The sequence below is a fragment of the Plutella xylostella genome, chromosome 16, assembly GCF_932276165.1.
Source record: "Plutella xylostella chromosome 16, ilPluXylo3.1, whole genome shotgun sequence".
Lineage (NCBI taxonomy): Eukaryota > Metazoa > Arthropoda > Insecta > Lepidoptera > Plutellidae > Plutella > Plutella xylostella.
This window is the reverse complement of record NC_063996.1, coordinates 5,296,763-5,317,375: the sequence shown is the minus strand read 5'-3', so window position 1 is coordinate 5,317,375 and position 20,613 is coordinate 5,296,763. Positions and strand designations below refer to the sequence as shown.

Genomic DNA, 20,613 nt, shown 5'->3' with positions numbered 1-20,613 from the left:
AAGTTTATCGTCTCGACTAACCCCTCTTAAACTGGCTATAAATGCTAGAAAAAATAAAATAAAGAGAGACCGCACTGTATTAGAGAAACTGTTAGATCTAAAGAAATGTGGGTCTTTAACATCTTCTGAATTTAGAAGATTTAAGAGATTGTTACTAAAATAAGGAAACTCATTCTATTTAGAGTGAAAACAGTGATGTAAATAAAGTAATGATAACAAATATTGTTGTATTATTTAGTATTTTAATATTTATACATACATTATTTCCTAAACCTACATACGTATAGTTAGGTATGTATTATAGGAATTTGAAATCTTGCATACAACGTGAAATAGTGAAAAGTTCAAGAACTACCTACGGTAGGTAGGTAGAGGTAGGTATCTAACCTACAGTATTTTATAAATTGTCTAATGTTGTACGTGATATTATAAAAATACCTAACATAAGTAGGTAACTAAGGTATCAAGGAATAAAAACAATTATTCAATACGTTTTAAAATCAATTTACTTCATAGATTTTTATAACTAAAATTACAGTACAGTGTGTGTAGGTAAAAATAAAAACATTATAAAATCTCAGAACTATATAAATATTTATAAACGTCTTCTTTCACGACAAACATACATACACACACATACTACTTAAATGTCACTTCAATCCTCTTTCCTCTCCCCCTCCCCGTCCCTTCCCCTGGGTTGTTTATTGTTTAGTCTTTGTGTTTAATTTAGTCACTCTTTGTAAGTACTTGTATTTAAAAACTTAATCTGTGGATAACGGTGTGGATTGTACACCAAATTACTCTTCTTATATATACGTGTTACATAATGTATGTGTACAATTGTTTGTTGTCCCTAATAAATAAAAAAAAAATTAAAAAAAAATAATAAACATAAATTATACCGTTTCTAAGATGTCCATACTCCAGACCCATGCACTAGGTAAGAATTAACTCTTTTTTTAACTTAACATTCACTATAAATAGTACAGTCAATAACATAAGCCTCATGTGACATTTGTCGCTACTCTAATTTCAAAGGCATCTACTACAAAACTACTCAAAATAGCCTGCTAAGCCTCTTTTGTAGGTACTTTATAAAACTCTACACCAACTCTAAGTGAGCCGGGCTTCCTTAGCATGAGCCGCGAGCACGTTGACCATCCTGACGAGCATGTCCTTGAACTGGCCGAAGACCTTGAACACGGGGTACAAGAGCGGGCGCTCCTCGGGCCGCGACGTGAAGCAGCTCTCCTCCAGCCGTGGCCGCAGCAGCGAGTGACGGAGCAGCAGGCTCGCCTGCGAGAACAGGAGACGTTATAGAGGATACCTTAGGACATTTACAGGGAGTATGTAGGTATGTGGGCCGATAGACAGTAACGTAGAAATGAAATAGATATTAGACTGCAAGAAATTGTGCATAGAAGTGCGCTGCGCGTGTAGCCTACAAACACAGGCAGACATAATAAAAGAAAACATCAAACCTCTGCTGTTATTAGAGCAATCGTGACAAAAACTGCCAGCCGCATCAAATACCTCAAGTTCATTCTTGTAGTACGCTTTAACGAATAAATACAAAACTATACTTCCGGCATAACAGCCGCTAACTAACCACTGCATGGTTAAGGGATACAATAGTTTTATCAGTTAGAGATTACCACACCGGATCTTAACACGTAACATCGATTAGTGCAACTGTCTGCGGCCACTGGCTGACTGTTGCAATGGTCAAGCGCGTGACCTTGCAAGCGCAGCGGCAAGCGTCGCGACAATCGAACCACGGTTTTGATGAATCAGCAAAACACAAGCAATTGTAAGGAAGCGATTTCTTAGTTACGTGATTCTTCACATATCGGTGGCAATCGTTCTAAAATGAGCACATAAAACAGATAAGATGTATCGGAACGTGGCGATAATAGTGTTCGTGTTGATGGTTCGTATCTGCAATCTAAAAGCTGTAGAAATGTTGACCCTTTGAGAAGTTCTAGTTCGGGAAAGTGTTGAAAATGCCCGAGTGATAGTGTTGTGATAAGATTAGGTGATAGTGGTGGTGAGATTGTTGATGGTGTTACGTAATTCCAGGTGGAGCCGAGACGCGTTGCCGCTCCGCCGCCGCTGCGGCTCACTATCGACTGCGGAACTGAGGATGATGCCGTGAGTCAAACAGATATATTTGTAAATATAATCTAACTACTTATAAATATAAAATGAGGCGTAAAACTTATTAAAAAGTATGAGCCACCAATTATGAGATTATGAATGTTAACAAAATATATCTTACGATGAAAGTTCACACAGTATTCTCTAACCGCTGCCTAAACCTCCGATTTTGTCTGGATAAGCCCCGTGAGCCCTGAAAATATTTTTTATCAACAAAACGAATTTGAAATATATGTAACGTGGTTAAACAACTTTTTTAACTTCTAACTATCATTTTCTTTTTTTATTAAGTCCGTATGCTAAATATACCTTGGTAAATGCTTGAAATTTAGAACTTACAATAGGTCCTTCATGAAACCTTAGCAGGTAAGTAACAGGTAAGGTGGTTTGAGGAGGAAGGTCGAGGACAGAATGTTGTGATGCTCCTTGGGAAAGGGGCGGCCCATTTTTAGAAGTAAGCCATTTTTGGCCGATCATAAATCCTTGACAGGGTAGGCAGAGGCGTATTGCAGATATTATTTGCCAGATCTTTATTTTAGTAACAACATTATTAGGTCGACTATCTTCTAATTTTGTGAACTTCTCCTGGGATACTCGACACAATCATACTAGTACATATAAACTATATACTAACTACAAAAAATTGTGGAGTAGTCTATTTCAGAACAGACTACTTTTAGGTCAGCCTAAAAGGCATAAAATTATTTATCTTTATCACGCCCATTTTTCAAGCCGTGTTGTATTAGTCCCAATTCTTCGGGGTTTGTGTTAAACTATTATACAGGTAGAATTAATATAATATTCAGACTTCGTGTTCTAATCATGATTTAAATTAACCTACATTTTGATGTTTGTAGATGAAAAAATAACTGATCATTTATGTAAAAAAAAACGGCCAAGAGCGAGTTGGGCTCGCGCCCTGAGGGTTCCGTACAAGTCTACTACCTGAGATAGTTTTCCTTTTAATTTCATTATATGTAAAATATGTAATATTTTATTGTACTATTTTGTCGGGGCCGTAAATTTGTCTATCTATACGAAATATTAGCTTGCTATCTTTACCCGTTTCTGAGAAATAGGGTGGTGACAGACAGACAGACAGACGGACAACAAAATGATCCTATAAGGGTTCCTTTTTCCTTTTGAGGTACGGAATCGCAAAAACTATTTCAGCTTGAATTCTTAATATTTTTCAGTACGGCCTACTGTACTGCACTGTACGGCACGCACATAAATTTTGTAATTCAGTTACGAGAATAGACGATTGGTTAATACACTCACGGGCGATGAAAAAGCTCCACTCACAAAATGCCGATACCTACAAAACAACCCATTTTTTTAAATATTGAATTTAAAATTTTAACAAAATATTACCGTATATTGCTCAATGAGCAGTACTCGTCTTAATTAATCTCGGCTTTGCCTACGAGTAACCAAGGAATAATATAATAAATATAGCCTGAATATGTTTTTTTCAGGATTCACCATCTGGAAGGTCAAGCTTCCATCGGTCTCCCTCCATATTCGGAAACGACTTCGACGTCAACTCGTTCTGCCAACTCATCCACAACTCCATACCGAAGGCGGTCAAAGACGGGAAATTCATGATCAAAGAAGAATCAGACATGGACCAGAGCGGGTTCGCTGACACGTTGATGCCGATAGCCATCGCTCCACCGCAGGGGTTCCCGATACCGCGGCTGAACCTGCCTCGGTTGAGGCTGCCGCGGCTTCGTGTGCCCAGGATCAATGTGCCAAGGCTCCTGCCTCAGGTAGAAGGGCCGATGGCGCCGCCGCGCCTCGTGAGCACCATGTCGATCCCGCGGCTCCGCGAGGTGGAGGAAGAGACCAGCGCCGAGAAGATGGAGAAGTTCAAGAAGGGCGTGCAGAAGATGCTCCACGTCGTGAAGGTGCTGGGCCAGGTGGACCAGTACCTCTCCGAGAGGACCAGGATCGTCGTCGACAAACTGTCCAAGACCTTCGCCGAATGACAAACTGACTGAGATAATTTATTAAATGTATTTATGAAATTATGTAGTATTTCATTTTAATTGTTATACTTTTTTAGTTACATGTCTAATTTAATTAATATTTTTCTATTTAAAAGTAACTCATAAGATTATTATTATTATTATAGATTTATTTGAGTGTAAATCACAGAGTACATTAATTATGTGTAAATAACTCTTACGACGCACAAAATAACAACGAACGGAACAAAGTCCAAATAGCCCGACCACTACTAGCGTTTATCATAGACCGTAATCAATGTTATTACTGTTTTATTTTATAAACCATAGCAACAACTCCTAGTTATGCCGTATCCAAACAGTATGTATCACTACTGACACAATAATAACTGAGGTAGCAAGTGAGTGTAAATGGTACGTTTTAATAGGTCAGAGGTCGAGTGCAAAAAATGCAATGCATAAGAATGACCAAACCTGAATAATAAACTCATGCAATTTTGGTAACGGCGACTTACCCACTGACCGATAGAAGTGGTGTAATAAGTTGGATGTATCTAGTATACAGATGGTTCGATTTGAATGTGGTGCTCTTTTGGTTTTGTATTAAATAGGTGCAGCGTTTGATTAACTTTTATATGTGGCAAAGAAAAGGTACTTATCCTTTCTACCTTACCTTTTCTAGCAAAGTCCAACAGCTGTCTCTTCTTAGTAAAAGTACTGAATCTATTCTCCAGAAGAAAATATTCTGCGGCTTTACTTATTGGGATGAGCACAATATTTCCAAGATGGTAAAAAGGGCAAGTTCATGTGTACCTATGTAATTACATAATAATACCTATTTATTGCGTTTTAAGGGTGATTAAATTAGGCTCATTAAAAACTTATATTAATTATTCGTATTTTTTGCAGTGAAAAAAATATACAGGGATACACAGGAAACAATACTGATTGAATTTATGCCTGCATACATATAGATGAAATTACTAAAAGCAATACCTACATGCATAAAGAGGACATTCAAATATAAAAGAGAATTTTACATTGAATTGCACTTTAGTGCACCGGTATACCCCGCGGCCCTTTCTTGTGAGGATTTCAGTGTCCAGGTAAAAAAATGCAATATTTGTAAACATTTTCAATTTGTTTCATAAGAAATTTAAAAAACTTTAAAAATAATGTGTAAAGTGTAAGTGACTATTTGGTCATATTCTAATCAAATTCTGCATATAATTAGTTTATCCCCTCATTTAACAAATATACAATAGGTAATTCAACTGTCGTTCGCAAGATTAAAATATGTGAGTTTTTTATGAAACACCCAGGAAGGTTCAGGTAATTCAGCATGGATCTAACTCTAAACTTACCCTCAGGGCCGAACTTACATACTGCATATTATTATGTAAAACTACAATAAAAAAAATATATCCACTGTGACCAATTAAGATATTTTTTCTATCGGCTACATGTGGAAATGAAATTAAAAATACCTAGGTATAAGAACTTACTTATATTTTTTTCTCTGCACCTCCAGTAAGTCGTTCAGGATGGCTCCTATACCGCAAGAGCACCCGGGCCAGCCGGGGCAGGGGGGTCGTCAGGGCGGGCGACCGCTGGACCCGGAGGACATCGTCATCACCGGCATGTCCGGCCTCTACCCCACCTGCAACAACGTCAAGGAGTTCTCTGAGAAACTCTACAATATGGTATGTACCGTGCATAAAATTAATATGGGCTGAGCAAAAAATTGGCTGAGCAAAGGTTAAAACATTGCTCGAAGGACTGATAGCCGGTGGAACAGACGAGTTCTCGAGTGGAGACCACGTACCGGCATGCGCAGCGTTGGTCGCCTCCCGCGGTATGGACGGACGGTCTAGTCAAGTTAGCGGGGAAGAGCTGGATGCGGGCCATCTTCGATCGGACAAGGTGGAAAACATTAGGGGAGGCTTATATTCAGCAGTGAACGTCCTATGGCTGAGATGATGATGATGATGATGATATGTTCGAGTGGCTGCACCCACATTTCGCCAGTGTTATTTACATAATAATAAACTAAATATAGTCCCAATGTATGAGGAGTCAAACGTATTACTATGGTAATTACTCAAGTTTTATATTTATTTGATTCATATATCAAACCATAGAACGTTTTAAACTTATTACATTTACCGTAAATAGGCAGTGTTCGTAGCTCCCTCCATAAAAAATAATTACAGACAAAAATACGAAAGGTGTATTCAAGTCCGATTTGGGTAAGTAGAAGTTTAAACACATCCATATTCTTGCAGGAGAACCTAGTGACGTCAGACAAGGCCCGCTGGAAGTACAACCACCCGGAGCTGACCGAGCACTGCGGCAACGTGCCCGGCCTGGACAAGTTCGACGCGCAGTTCTTCATGGTGCACTACCGCCTGTCCAACAGCATGGACGCCATGTCTCGGAAACTGCTGGAGCATTCCTACCAGGCTGTGTTCGACGCCGGTGAGTAATAATAATAATAAATATGTGGGGACATCTCACACACGGCCATCCGACCACAAGATAGGCAGAACCTGTGTTATGGGTGTCGGACAGCTGATATATCTACACAGATACATAGATAGATACATATTAAAACAGATAAACGACAACCAGACACAAGGCAAACACAAGTGCTCATCACACGAATGTTTGTTTGCCCTGGGCGGGATTCGAACCCGCGGCCCCAAACTTCGGAAGCAGCTTCGCAGTGAACTACCGCCTAAGCTACGGTGAGTCCTTTGGGATATGTCAAGGAATTGCTATTCTATGTTAGTTCTTCATGGTGCACTACCGCCTGTCCAACAGCATGGACGCCATGTCCCGGAAGCTGCTGGAGCACTCGTACCAGGCTGTGTTCGACGCCGGTGAGTCTATTAGGATAATCTGTCAAGGAGTTCGACGGTGAGTCCGTTGGGATGTGTCAAGGACAATCCTATATCATGCCTAAACTTGATCTCACTTACTTGTTATTACTTTAGATCTTTGATGTGGTCAGTCTAAGGTGTGTAATTTAGTGTAGGTATGTCTGTCTCCACGTAGCTCCATTGAGCATCTTTAAAATTTATGCTCCCGTATTTCAGTAAGCAGTTAAGAATTTTTACACCGTTCTAGCGTAGCGTACATTTGTTTCATAGAATAAGTACGTACCTATAAGAGTACAGGTAATGGATGATTAATGTATTGTTGATTATTTTCTCAGGAATGTCTCCAAATGAACTCTCAAATAAGAAGGTTGGAGTCTATATTGGCACCTGTCTCACAGAGACGGAAAAAGTTTGCGCTTACTCTCACGTGGGGGTTGGAATTGTGGGGTAAGTTTTTGTTTCCAGTACGTACATATAACCTTACACAGTGTTTTTAGCTAAGCTAGTTTTTGTTTAAGCTGTATAGTTGTACGTAGCCGTAGCTGTAAATATTGTCATAGGTATATTCAGGTCAGGGCAGTAATTATACAATGCAGGCCATAAGAATAATATTTTTTCATTTTTTAATGGCAACATCATTACAATAAAATGCTTATTCTTTTGTTTAAAAAAAAAACACGCACTCACGCCTTGTACTAATGTACTCCCTTGCGGGGTAGGCAGAGGTGCATTGCTGCACCCACTTTTCGCCAGAGTGTTATGTTAGTCCCAATGTAATAGGGGGCGGGCCTATTGCCATTTTACGGGCACATCCAAGACCCGAGAACAAATATCTGTGTTTAAACAAATATCTGCCCCAACCGGGAATCGAACCCGGGACCATCGGCTCAGTAGTCAGGGTCACTAACCACTACGCCATTCGGTCGTCTTTTGTTTAGTCGCTGAAAAACGGCCTCATAATTGCAATATTGTTTCCAGGTGCAACCGAGCCATGTTCTCCAACCGGATCTCGTACTTCCTGAACGCCAGGGGCCCCTCCATGACCATCGACGCCGCCTGCTCCGGGTCCATGGTGTGCATGGAGAAGGCTTACGAAGCCATGAAGCGCGGAGAATGCGAGGCCGCCATTGTCGGAGCCTCCAACATCCATTTGCACCCTCAGTCGTGCATACATTACGGAAGGTTGGTTGACAGTAAATTTGACCTAAATATCTTGCTGAAGTATTTTTTATATAGCCTATTTGTTTTTTCACTGCCGGGCAAAGGCCTCTTATCTTCCACACCCTACGATCTTGAATATTTATAGGTTCCTTTAAATAGTAGGCATATACTCATACTCAATACAAAACTGATTGTTTTCAGGATGCTACGAATAAATACTGATGGAAAAACGAAGTGCTTCGATAAGAATGCTGATGGGCAGTCTCCAGCGGAGTGCATCAGCATACTTTTCCTTCAAAAAGCTAAGAATGCTAAAAGGTAATTATTAGCTTGTATTAGGTAATAGCTAAAGTAATGATACAAAGACATTTTAAGTAATATGGTTGGTACCATATTATCCAACTTTATTTATTTAATTTCAGAGTATATGCTACGGTTTGCAAAGCACAGACAGAGTTCAGCCGATTGGACAGTGAGCACTTCGATAAATATGGGCCCTACAGGGACCCTGTAGTCTTGTCCACCTTCTACAGGAACTTTTACAATGACACCCTGGTAGGCCCATCGGATGTTGAATACGTCGAAGCCTTTGGATCAGGTAACAACCTCGTATACGGAACGAAAGTTCTTTAGAATAACGAGTTGTGCCACTATCCCTACTACCCTTCGGATATGCACTTTAAGCCGGGACACACAGTAAAAGGTTTGCGTTCAATTTATTGTTTAAAAATTACCCATCTAACATGAATATGGTTATTGTTTACAGCATTTCCCGATGCTGATAAGTCAGAGCTGGAAGCAATCGAGAATGTTTTCTGCAAGAACCGTCACGACCCTCTGTTCATTGGCAGCATCATGTCCAACATGGGGTACAGCCAGGCGTCCACCACCGTGGCTGCTGTGACTAAGGTACACACAGAAATTAAGCTTAAATCTATAAAATCTATTAATGACCTTAAAATATTAATCAATAAACTTGATATTTGTACTTTTCAATTTAGTATTTGAGATAAAAGAATAGACGCAAATAGACTTTGAAGACATTTTGAGATTATAATAATATTTGAGGATATTATATATAGCTGCCAATTTTAATGTTATCTATTATTCCAGATGTGTCTAGCCTACCATACAGGCAAGATCTCGGCAAACTTGCACTGCAACTTCCCTCGGGACGACATAGCTTCATTGAAGGAGGGGCGCATGCGCGTGGTAACGGAACATAAGCCCTTCCGCCGAGCCTACACGGCCATCAACAGTCTATCTCTAACTGGCATCAATGGACATATTCTTCTCCGAGGAGAGTATAAACCAAAGGTTAGTTTAAAAGTATTGTAAAATACCTATGAGAATAGTTTATAAAATTCATACAATACTAGTAAAATGGGTTTTTCTACTTCTTGCAGGATATCGCAAAATATGAATCCAAGATACCGTACCTACTAACGGCATCTGGTAGGCAGGAATCAGCGGTGGAGAAGATATTTGAACATCTTAAATCAAACCCCATTGACCCTGAAGAGATAGCAATGTTCCACAATATACACAAAGCTCGAGTTTCAAAGCACTTGGCAAGGGGATTCACTGTTATAAGTGAGTAATTCTCTTTTAACTATACTAATTCAGTATGTCATCCAACTAAGTGAATAAATATTTACCACTTCAATATCTTTGCAGCATCTAATGAAGCGAAGGAAACGGTATGTATTCGGGAGAAAGTGGACTATTACGATGATGCGATGCGTCCTCTTTGGTTCGTGTTCAGTGGGATGGGATCTCAATGGAATGGAATGGGAACACAACTGATGCAAATACCCATTTTCGCCGATGCCATCAAACGGTAACTATTATACAGTATAATAACGACGAGATCTCATATATTTCGATATGTTAAAAATACATTGAATTTTACAGATGCCATGCTGTTCTGGAGCCGAAGGGTGTTGACCTCATACATATTCTGACATCAGACGACAAAACCATTTATGACAACATTTTGAACTGTTTCGTGGGTATAGCCGCTGTGCAGATAGGCCTTACAGATATACTACTCGAAATGGGGCTAGTTCCAGACAACATAATCGGTAATTTATTTTTACATACAATAAAAAAATCACACTACAGGATTTTGATTACGATAAGTACATTATTAAAACCCGTACATTTTTTGGCACAGGTCACAGTGTTGGAGAGTTGGGGTGTGCATACGCTGATGGCTGTTTAACAGCAGAGGAAATGATACTGTCTGCGTATTATCGTGGTCTTGTATCTGTGCAAACACCTTTGATTCACGGCTCTTTGGCAGCCGTTGGGATGGGATACCAGCAAGTATGATATACTCTTATCATCATCATCACGACCCATTACGTCCCCACTGGGGCACGGGTCTCCTTCCAATGAAGGAAGGGTTTAGGCCTAGTCCACCACGCTGGCCAAGTGCGGGTTGGTGGACCCCAACACTCTTATACATAAATAATAGTCAACTAAAATTTTCAATAGATTAGACGACTACATAAAATATATGGTGCAAATTGCGAAATTACTTTTCAGATTGTGGGCATGTGTCCCCCAGAAGTCGACGTCGCCTGCCACAACTCTCCTGAATCGAGCACAATTTCAGGACCATCTGACATCATGCATGCCTTCGTTGCAAAGCTAATGGGTCAAGGAGTGTTTGCTAAAGAAGTGCCATGTTCAAACATTGCCTACCATTCACGTTATATCAAGGATGCTGGTAATTATACATATGGTGATATTCTACTGATTTAAACGATCAGCCCACAAAATTGGTTTTTCATGTTCCTGCTTTTTTTCAGGTCCCGGACTACTGAAATACTTGAAAGAGGTTATTAAAAATCCAAAGACTAGAAGTAAACGTTGGCTCTCGACGTCTGTACCAGCGGAGAGATGGAATGAACCAGCGGCAAAACTGTGTTCATCGGAATACTTGACAAATAACTTATTGGTAAGATTTTATTTTATTGAAAGCTAAGTACTTCTTCGCGTATCCTTCTCCCTCCTCTCCTTTCATGTAGTCCTAAATACTTAATACATAGGAATGCGTATATCGTTGATTGTGTTTTACAGAGTCCTGTACTATTTGAAGAGACTGCGAAGTTGATTCCGAAAAATGCTGTGCTCATAGAAGTGGCACCGCACGGTCTATTGCAGGCAATTTTGAAACGTTATCTGCCGGTCACATGCACCAACGTTCCTTTGACTAGACGTGCCAATAGTGACAACGTACTCTTCCTACTCGAAGCTTTAGGAGAGTAAGTATCCATTATATGTCTGTGGGTGTATATTTTTCACCTATCGTCACTTTACATCTACAAGTAGAAATATTAAACAACATTCATTTCAGTCTCTACATGTCAGGGTACAACCCAGACCTGAGTATTCTCTACCCGAAAGTGGAGTTTCCTGTATCCACTGAAACACGATCGCTCTCGCATTTGATAGAATGGGTTCACACTGAGAAATGGTACGTATAAAACATAATTAGTATACTATCTGTAGTAGTATACTAGTGTTGATAAGTAAAACAAAGTGACAAATAATTTCAGGACATTACCCGTCTACGTTACAGCTGACAGGGCCCATGCTGCCGCCTATGATATCACAGTATCAACTCATGATGATGAGCATTCCTTCTTGAGGGGTCATATTATTGATGGTAAGATCCTTAGTTTACATGTAACACAAAATTAAAATACTGGAGTAAAATTTAACTGCACTTATAATTTATAGGTGAAACATTACTGCCGTTTGCTAGCGTATTGGTATTCGTGTGGGACACTCTGTCGATGTCTCTGGACGTGATGCGTCGTCAGATGTCTGTGAAGTTCCACGATGTACACTTCCATACACAACCTAAACTCTCCGACCAACGACTGCTACGATTAAGTGTAGAGATTCATAGAGGAACTGGAAAATTTGAGGTGATTGAAGTTATGCTTATTTTAATTTAATAACGGAGCCACAATACCTATGTCTTCTTTATAGACATTGAAATACTTACATAAAATAACGTATACCATGATACATGTTGGAAACAACTTTAAAAAACATTTGTTTTCAGGTACACAATGAAAATGTTCTGATTGCTAATGGATATATTATTGGTAATGCAACTGATTCGACTGGCATATTCCGCAAAGCAGCGAAAGGGGGAGACATGGAGATATCATCGAATGATGTTTACAGAATGTTCTATGAGAGAGGATACGATTATAGGTAGATATCGCTAAAAACATTATAGGTATTAGCTTATTCTGTGTCCCATCACTTAGGCAAATACCTCAATTTTTATTATACACAACCCCTACACATTGCAGAAATATCTGGGGCTTGCGACCGGGCTACCACTATGTTGCTGATTGTATCTCTCAACACAGTGCAAATATTGCTGATAATAATTTTAATTAATTGTTGTGTAAATAGCATTACATTTTGAAAATCTAATTAGATAATTTTCCATTACAGCGGAGATTTCAGAAGTATACAAAGAGAGAGCGCGGACATGGACCGCGCGCTGGTGTCGTGGAGGGAGAACTGGGTGACGCTGATAGACGCCGTGATGCAGATGAACACGCTCCGGGAAGACAACCAGGCGCTGCTGCAGCCCCGGTTCATACATCGACTACTAATCGATGTGAAGGAACACGCACACGCTATCGCCAACTCACCTTATAGCGGAGTTGGGGCGTTGGAAGCCAATATTTTTGATGATCTTAGTGCTACAAGGTATAACATTTATTGGAGTTTTTATTAATCAGTTAGTTATTTAGTTTAGTTTAAAAAATGTAGTTAGACACATAATATATTTTACTTTTACAGATGTGGCGGAGTGGTACTGGAAAACCTATTATATAGACCAAACCCACCACTTCAACGTCAAACGATTGAGTTAAAAACTTCAACATTCGTACCGTACTTTCAAAAAGTAGAAACCGAGGTATATTATCTTAAGAAAATTGGTTAATTTTCTTGTCTTAGACCTTTTATAAATATAAAATTGTATTATTTTCCAGATTCCGGCCGCCCTTAACATATTCTTCCAAATAATATCCGAAAATGTTGACTCTGATGTGTTATTTGCACTAGACATCACAAATAAAACCCAGGGATCATCTCTTAGGAATGCGATCAAAGAATTTTCTCCGGAATTACCTAACTTGAAACTAAACGTTAAAAGCGTGTGGTTACACTCTGAAGAATTAAATAGCTTACGCGACTTTAACAACAAAACTCCTCATTTTATGTTCATAAACAATCTCTTAACCGACGCAAAGGTAAGCTGACTTATAAAAGTGTTGGAACAAAATAGGCTGATAAAATTAAATCAATAATGATATTCCTTTCACTATTTCAGGCCACTTCAGAATTAAGCGAATATATACCTAAAGACACGTTCGTAATAGTCTTAGAAAACGACGAAGTGTCTCACTCCAACTATCGTACAGTGGCTTCCGCTACAACCGAGCATGGTAGAATCGTTCTTGGGCGTTGGAAACCCCAAAGAGAAAAATCTGCACCAGTATATGTATACGTTGCTTCTTCAAGGGAAATACCTAGTTTGGAAGCCACTAGAAGTAATCTTGGCCCAGATAATCAGTTAATAGTTCTTACTCATTATCCGCTAATGAATGAAATAAAAGGTAGCATTTTTTCCAACACAAATAAAAAATCAGATGGCTTCTTGAATCTTAATGCTGAGTAAACTAAATTTTATTTTTAGAATCAGTCAGGAATTGGAGGAAAGATTTTCAGAGGAACCAAGTGTATGTTGCAATGGTTTATCAGACAAGTTCAGAAACTTTACAGCAAAAAGATTTGCCAGATTTTGATTTGGCGTACAACGTCTTACATCAGGTAAGTACTTTTTAACATTTTGTATTTTTTATTATATCATATCTATAATTTTATAAATTGATAGTTAATTAATTAATAACCCTTTTTTCAACTGTAATAGGCTACCTTTTATCCCGAAATTCTCACAAAAATTCTTTTGATTGGACTCGGGTCCAAGCTTGGGGAGGAAGATCAATGTAATTAACTTATGTACAAATTTTCTAGGGTGTTTGGGGCGGCATTTATTATGAACATCGAGTTGTAAATGATAGCAAGGAACAACGCCGTCCTGTGACATTGCGAAGTGAAGAGATCGGAAACTTAGACTCACTTCATTGGATAGAAACTCCAGAACCAGGACCAAAAGACATATCTGTTGCGGTAAGTTATCATAATATCATAGGGGCCGTCCATTAATCACGTGAGGTCGTTTTTCTCATTTTTTGATGCCCCCTCCCCCCTGGTGATATTTGGTGAGGTTTGGGACCAACCCCCCCTCCCCCCCCTGGATCACGTGTATTTTTTGGAAGTCTATGTAAAGGCAATTTTTGACTAGAAAAAATATAGGTCATACTATAAATCGTTAAAATTTTTGCGCCGTCCAAAATATCGGTTCAGAAATACCTAATTTTTGACAAAAAAATAATACACGTGATGTCTAACGAGAACCCCCCCTCCCCCCTCGTGATGTTTCGTGAGGTTTTCAGCACCCCCTCCCCCCCCTTTAAGCCTCACGTGATTAATGGACGGCCCCATAGTAGTTATTACGGTTAAAGAAAATAACTACATTGTTGCGATTGTAGTTTTATAACTAATTGAATTAAAATTCCAGGTTCACTATGCAGGCCTAAACTTTTATGATGCAAACAAAGCTACAGGAGAAATTATCCTGAAAGAAAATGAGGTATCTGATCAAAACTACGGTATGGATTTTAGTGGATTGAACGCTAAGTAAGTATTTAAAAAATATAGAATTAAACAATCCTATCTAAAAACGAATTAATAATGTAACTTATCTCTAGGTCTCATTTAAAAAAACAATAATTGTGAATAGATAATAATTCACAATTTGGCCCAGCCATGAGATAGAAAAATAGTTGAATCATCATCATAACATCTGTATTACAGCGGAGAGCGTGTGATGGGAGTCATATACGGTGGCGCTGCATCTACTCGCGTGGCTGCCGATCCATCGTTACTGTGGCCTGTGCCAGATCATTGGAGCCTTGAAGACGCAGCTACGGTGCCCTTGCCATACGCACATGCATTTTACTGTCTAGTGAGTATACCATAGACCAAGGGTCTTTTTTTCGTTTAAATTACAGCTAATATCTATAACAGGTACTCAAATTAAAATAATAATCCCTTTCTTTTGTAATATTGTGTTTTACTAAAAACTCTTCATTTTTTAGGGAATAAAATGCAGGTTAATGAAAGGCATGAAAATTTTAGTCCACGGTGGTACCGGGGCTCTTGGGCAGGCAGCCATTTCTATTGCTTTAGCTCATGGATGCGAAGTTTTTGCAACGGTCAGTGACATGAAAAAGAAGAGATTTCTGCAAAAACTGTTTCCGGAGTTAAAAGGTAAGAGTTATGTAAATAAAACACACCTCTGATACCAAATCTAACAGTTTGTTGATGATAAATACGATACTTTGGAAATATTTTGTAATTAGTTATTGTTCCCAGACGATCATATTGGCAATTCAAGAGATCTTACATTTGGAGACATGGTGTTGGCAGCTACCAAAGGAGAGGGCTGTGATATTATTATAAGTTGTGTCAAAGGCCCAATGAAAAACGTAAGTTATAAATTTTTCTCTCAAGTTAATTAAATATACCTATGTAATAAATAGCTCCACCACTAATAAACGTATTTTTTCTCAGGTAACTCTTAATTGTTGTGCTGCATCTGGAATAACTTTAGATACGCAACAAGTGCACTCTAAGGAAGACTTTGAATATGGGATGTTTCAAATGACAAAATCCAGATCTTATGCTTCTATTGACTTTTCGGCCATATTCACTTCTGAAAATTTCTTGGAGATGGATGTAAGTTGCGATCTTGACTTTATTTCTAATAAGTCCGGGTATGCGCTCATGTGCATTCGTTTTATTGATTTATTCTGTTTACAGAAATTACAGCTCATGGTCAGCGAAGGTATTGCACGTGGATACGTGCGTCCTTTAAGTCGCGTCACGTATAGTGTGCATGAAGTTGCTAGAGCTATGCGCTTACTGGCATCAAGCCGACATCGAGGTAGGGCAATACTTCGCATTCACGGAGAAACAATAACTGCTACACCCAGGTGAGAACTTTTAAACAAGTATAAATTTGTAGCGACATACACTACTTATATCTTGATATTGATGCTAAAACGTATTGTTTCAGAATTGAAGTCTCACCTGATAGTTGCCATCTTGTGATTGCCGCAACGGCAGATGATGCACTAGCCACCAGGCTGGTAGATTTGTTGATTGCTAGGAGAGCTGTAAACATTGTACTTCTTCGTCAAAAGCATCAAGATAACAAGTCAAATGAATTCATCAAAATTAAAATGAAGTAAGTTGTGTCCGGTCAACAATAAAACAAAGCAATTTGTTACTATAAAAAATAACATATTAAAATATTTACAGACTGTGGCTGAAACTAGGAGTTGAGGTAAAAGTATTACAAGATCAACTAACTGATGTCGATAAGGTAGAAGAAATGCTTAAAGATTGTACTATACTAGGTCCAGTTGAAGGCATTTACTGCATAACCAATGATTCTCTTGACAAGTCTTCTGAAGCAAATTTAACAATGAAGTTAAAATACTTGGATGAAGTTTCGAGGAAACTCTGTTTATCATTAAGGTAAATAAAAATATAAGACTATCTGCTCATTGTTCTTACTTTATGCAAGATTGTACGTATTACCAACGACGAATGACCATTCTATAATTTAATTGTTACAGACACTTTGTAGTAATCAATAAGAAAGCAAACGTGGGAAGCGACATTTGCTACAAAAGAATACAAGAAGGGAAACCGAGCACTATGTTACAATTATATAAATTCAACAAGGTATAAACTAAAGTTCAAAGTTACTTTACTATTAACATTTTTAAACAATGCTTATAATTAATGTCATGTCTCACAGTTCAATGAACCTGGAGAAGACGTTGAATCAATTAGAAACAATGCTGACACCCTTGGCATGCGTGGGGCAATGACTGCGATTGAAAACGCTATGTGCTCATCACAGAAAGTTGTACTAGCATATGCCCGAGCTCTACCAGAAGAATCCCTTTTAGAAGAAATAAAAAGAGTAACAGGTAATATTTATAAACTACCTTCAATTTATTATGAAAGTTATTTAACTAAATTCATGATTACAATTGTTTATTTTGTTTTTGTATAGGCATCGTTATAACTTCAAACTCCAAGGATAGTGAGACTTTAGAAAAACTAGGGCTTGATAATGAGAGAACCAAAGAAGTAAGCCACATCCTGCAAAGATATAAGATTATCGTACCAAAAGACAAACTATTACAGATGACATTACGAGAGTGAGTATAATAACATAATACATAATGATAATTCTCAAGTATATGTAACAAGCTTCTCACAATTTCATGTTTTCTTTTGCTCAGGTTGAAAACGCAGCAAAAACAGTATGAGGAAACCAAAGATAGAGTAGCAACGGGTCTAGGAGTATTGTACTCAAACGTAGATACAAATGAATTACTCGCTACTGCAGATCTAGTGTTCATGCGAACTGCTGAACAGAAATCAACAATGGTAAAGTATATTTACCATCATTGGCCACAGCATCTATGTAGATGATTGTTGCAGCGCTCGTGGGTTATGAATTACGTCGGCCACACCGTGGCAATGGTTGCAGATATTACATACGGCTGCCATTGCATATTTAAAGCTTAATGAATTGTAGGCTATCCTAGAAAGCAAGTGGGAACTCAAGTTTTTGTGTTATTTTTCAGCGAGATGATGAGTTTGACTGTAACGCCACCTACCTAGTTCTCATCCCGGGTATGGAAGGACACCATGGAAGATTCCAGCTATTATGTGAACGGCTAAAGTGTGCCGCCGTGGTCCTGCAACCAGGGCTCGACCATCCCCATGAGTCTGTTACAGAAATGGCTGAGAGAATGGTCAAGGTAATTTATGGGTTTGCTTTGGTTTTTTAAAAGGCAGACGTTAATATACCTGTATTATACAAAGCAAAAAAAATATATGTATTTACATAGATGTGCCTAATTTGTTTTTATATTTACAGGTAATGCTAAAGAAAATTGTACCAAAACATGGATTTTATTTACTGGGATATTCGTTCGGTGTTCTTGTTGCTTTAGAGATGGCATCAATGTTAGAAGAGCATGGTGAGTATATGTAATACTATTAGTATAATCAGTTTTACCCCTGTAATTCCTTACGAGCAATTCTTGCAGAGGAGTACATTGTTGAACCCACTTTTATGCACGCAATCGTTGTGTTCATCAAGTTAAAATAAACTACATAAATATCTATCAACAGGACTAGTTGTTCTTTACAATGAACAGACCCCCGAATCGAAAATTGCCATCAGGACGCAGCCATAGCAAAGCATTCAATGATACGAATTTTTAATTTTCCAGGTCTGACGGGCACGGTGTACTGCGTGGACGCGAGCCCAGACACGTTCCCGGCGGCGCTGGAGGGCTGGCTGCGCGAGGCGGGCGCCACGGACGAGGCGCGCCTGCAGGACGCGCTGGTGCAGCACATGTACACGCTCATGACCGGCAGCTGCTCCGACCAGCTGGCGCTGCAGCTGCGCGAGGCGGCGGCCTGGCGGGACAAGGTGGAGGCGGGCGTGCAGGCCCTGCGCGACCGCGTGCCGCACTCGGTACAGTATGCGCGCGCGCTGGTGGAGGCCGCGCTGACGCGCATCGAGCAGGCTCGCCGGTACAGCGCCCGGCGCTTCCGGGATCGGCCCCTGCGCTCCAGGATCGTGGTCCTCCGCTCCACCAGCCAGCCGGCCTCAATGAGCCCCGACCTGGGCCTGGGCCGCTACTCGCAGGCGCCCCCGCACCTGTACCAGCTCGGCGCGGACCACGCCGGCGCGCTCGAAGACCTGCGCTGCGCCAACATCGTCAACCGACACCTCGACCAACACATCATCGACGCCTACAATAAGAAGAATCTATGCAACACCTACTTGCTCAATGCATCTACTTATACGCAATTCTCAGCCGATTACGAATAAATAGAGATCTTTACATACTCGTAGGTATAATTTGGAATGTAGTTAATAATATGAGATGTATCGTTAAATACTTAGATTATTTTATATTTTTTAAATAAAATAAACATTTAATGCAGTGAATTATTATTTATTTACACTCTACTAATAGCGTTCATATGTTTAATTGTACATAGGTAATATGTACATAACAATTTCTGCAGTACAGACACTTTAGACCTAGGCATATGCATAAAAAAAACTATTCCAGAGAACCAACTTACACCCTCACAGAGAAAATAATATAGTACATAAGACACTTAGAATGGAGGTAGGAAAGCAGGTGTACTTCCTAAATTACTATTAGAAGATACCCGGTAACATCACACAATTCCAAAGGTACACTCTCACTCTGATTTCACTATTCAGAAGGATAAAACTATATTGCACACAACATCACTGCTCACACAAAACCGCGCAATTGAAAATTTATAAAATTTCCATAATAAAAATGCTAAATATACGAGAAGAGTCATCGACAATGGTAGATGCTAATTTTACTAAACGATCCTAACATATAAAATATATTCTGTAGTTTAATCAATGCAATGAAATAAAAAGGTATAGGTGCGATTAAATTATACAAAGAGTTTAAAAACAATGCTATCGACACTTTCATAGGGTTCTGCCTGTATTAGGTATTTCTGTATAGTTTCTAACTAACGTATTATATTTTCAATTTTTCACGTTATTTACATCTTAGACTTTGTAGATTAGCCTTTGGAAAATAATCCCAAGTTAAAAAGATAGCTTACACCTACCATGTATACGAACCATCCTTACCATACCATTCACCATTGTAAAATCTTCAAGCTGAAGTTGAAGTGGGCTGGACCTATCGCATCTACGTAAGAACTAGTGACCGCTCTGAGGTAGAGATAATAAGTTGCCCATTAGAGACTATGAACAGGCACCGAGATAATCTGCCCCCGCTAAACAACCATAGCCAGTACGTAGTGGCTGGATAATAAAGGCTAAAGACAGAGAATTGTACTTTAGCTATGTACCTACAGCAACAGTAACCGATTACGGTCTCATGAAGAAGAAACCTGCACATGTAGGGAACAAGAAATATATGAAAAAAACATAGCAAATGCAAGAAAGTGATGGAAAAAAAATATATATATATCTAATAAATACGTATAGGCAAGTATCCTAATATAATTTTGTACCAGCTACCGGCTTTCCTACTAATACTTGAACCTCATTGATGCCTATCCTCTGTAGGTTTTCATATACCCTAGAGTTTAAGGCCCAAGACAGCCATTTATTCAAAACTGGCCAAGTGCAATATTCCGTATACTTTTGT

The 20,613-nt window shown here is 39.1% G+C and overlaps 2 protein-coding genes across 2 annotated transcripts; both read left to right on the top strand.

Annotated features, from left to right (window-relative positions):
* The first annotated feature begins 1,891 nt into the window (after positions 1–1,891).
* On the top strand, positions 1,892–4,188 carry LOC105386893. Its single transcript, XM_048626533.1, has 3 exons — positions 1,892–1,930; positions 2,080–2,151; positions 3,627–4,188. The coding sequence occupies exons 1-3, from the start codon at positions 1,892–1,894 to the stop codon at positions 4,146–4,148; spliced, it is 633 nt and encodes a 210-aa protein (XP_048482490.1). The 3' UTR covers positions 4,149–4,188.
* A 1,469-nt stretch (positions 4,189–5,657) lies between these two features.
* On the top strand, positions 5,658–19,383 carry LOC105386886 (fatty acid synthase). Its single transcript, XM_048626532.1, has 40 exons — positions 5,658–5,830; positions 6,413–6,605; positions 7,345–7,456; positions 7,988–8,191; positions 8,372–8,488; positions 8,593–8,768; positions 8,937–9,079; positions 9,284–9,487; positions 9,577–9,763; positions 9,848–10,010; positions 10,085–10,254; positions 10,347–10,498; positions 10,721–10,904; positions 10,987–11,135; positions 11,258–11,442; positions 11,535–11,654; positions 11,737–11,846; positions 11,921–12,111; positions 12,252–12,406; positions 12,656–12,916; positions 13,010–13,127; positions 13,204–13,368; positions 13,500–13,830; positions 13,911–14,044; positions 14,249–14,404; positions 14,856–14,974; positions 15,152–15,302; positions 15,436–15,607; positions 15,713–15,825; positions 15,911–16,075; positions 16,160–16,332; positions 16,416–16,586; positions 16,661–16,879; positions 16,981–17,089; positions 17,166–17,340; positions 17,427–17,574; positions 17,659–17,806; positions 18,007–18,183; positions 18,303–18,405; positions 18,661–19,383. The coding sequence occupies exons 1-40, from the start codon at positions 5,672–5,674 to the stop codon at positions 19,266–19,268; spliced, it is 6,990 nt and encodes a 2,329-aa protein (XP_048482489.1). The 5' UTR covers positions 5,658–5,671; the 3' UTR covers positions 19,269–19,383.
* The last annotated feature ends 1,230 nt before the right edge of the window (positions 19,384–20,613 follow it).

Excerpts from the sequence above, each read along its gene's own strand:
- LOC105386886 (XM_048626532.1), top strand. The coding sequence starts at position 5,672 with ATGGCTCCTATACCGCAAGAGCACCCGGGCCAGCCGGGGCAGGGGGGT. Across the intron at positions 9,080-9,283 it reads CCGTGGCTGCTGTGACTAAG|ATGTGTCTAGCCTACCATAC; the intron begins GTACACACAGAA and ends CTATTATTCCAG. Across the intron at positions 12,407-12,655 it reads GAGAGAGGATACGATTATAG|CGGAGATTTCAGAAGTATAC; the intron begins GTAGATATCGCT and ends TTTCCATTACAG.
- LOC105386893 (XM_048626533.1), top strand. The coding sequence starts at position 1,892 with ATGTATCGGAACGTGGCGATAATAGTGTTCGTGTTGATG. Across the intron at positions 1,931-2,079 it reads TAATAGTGTTCGTGTTGATG|GTGGAGCCGAGACGCGTTGC; the intron begins GTTCGTATCTGC and ends ACGTAATTCCAG. Across the intron at positions 2,152-3,626 it reads GCGGAACTGAGGATGATGCC|TTTTTTCAGGATTCACCATC; the intron begins GTGAGTCAAACA and ends GCCTGAATATGT.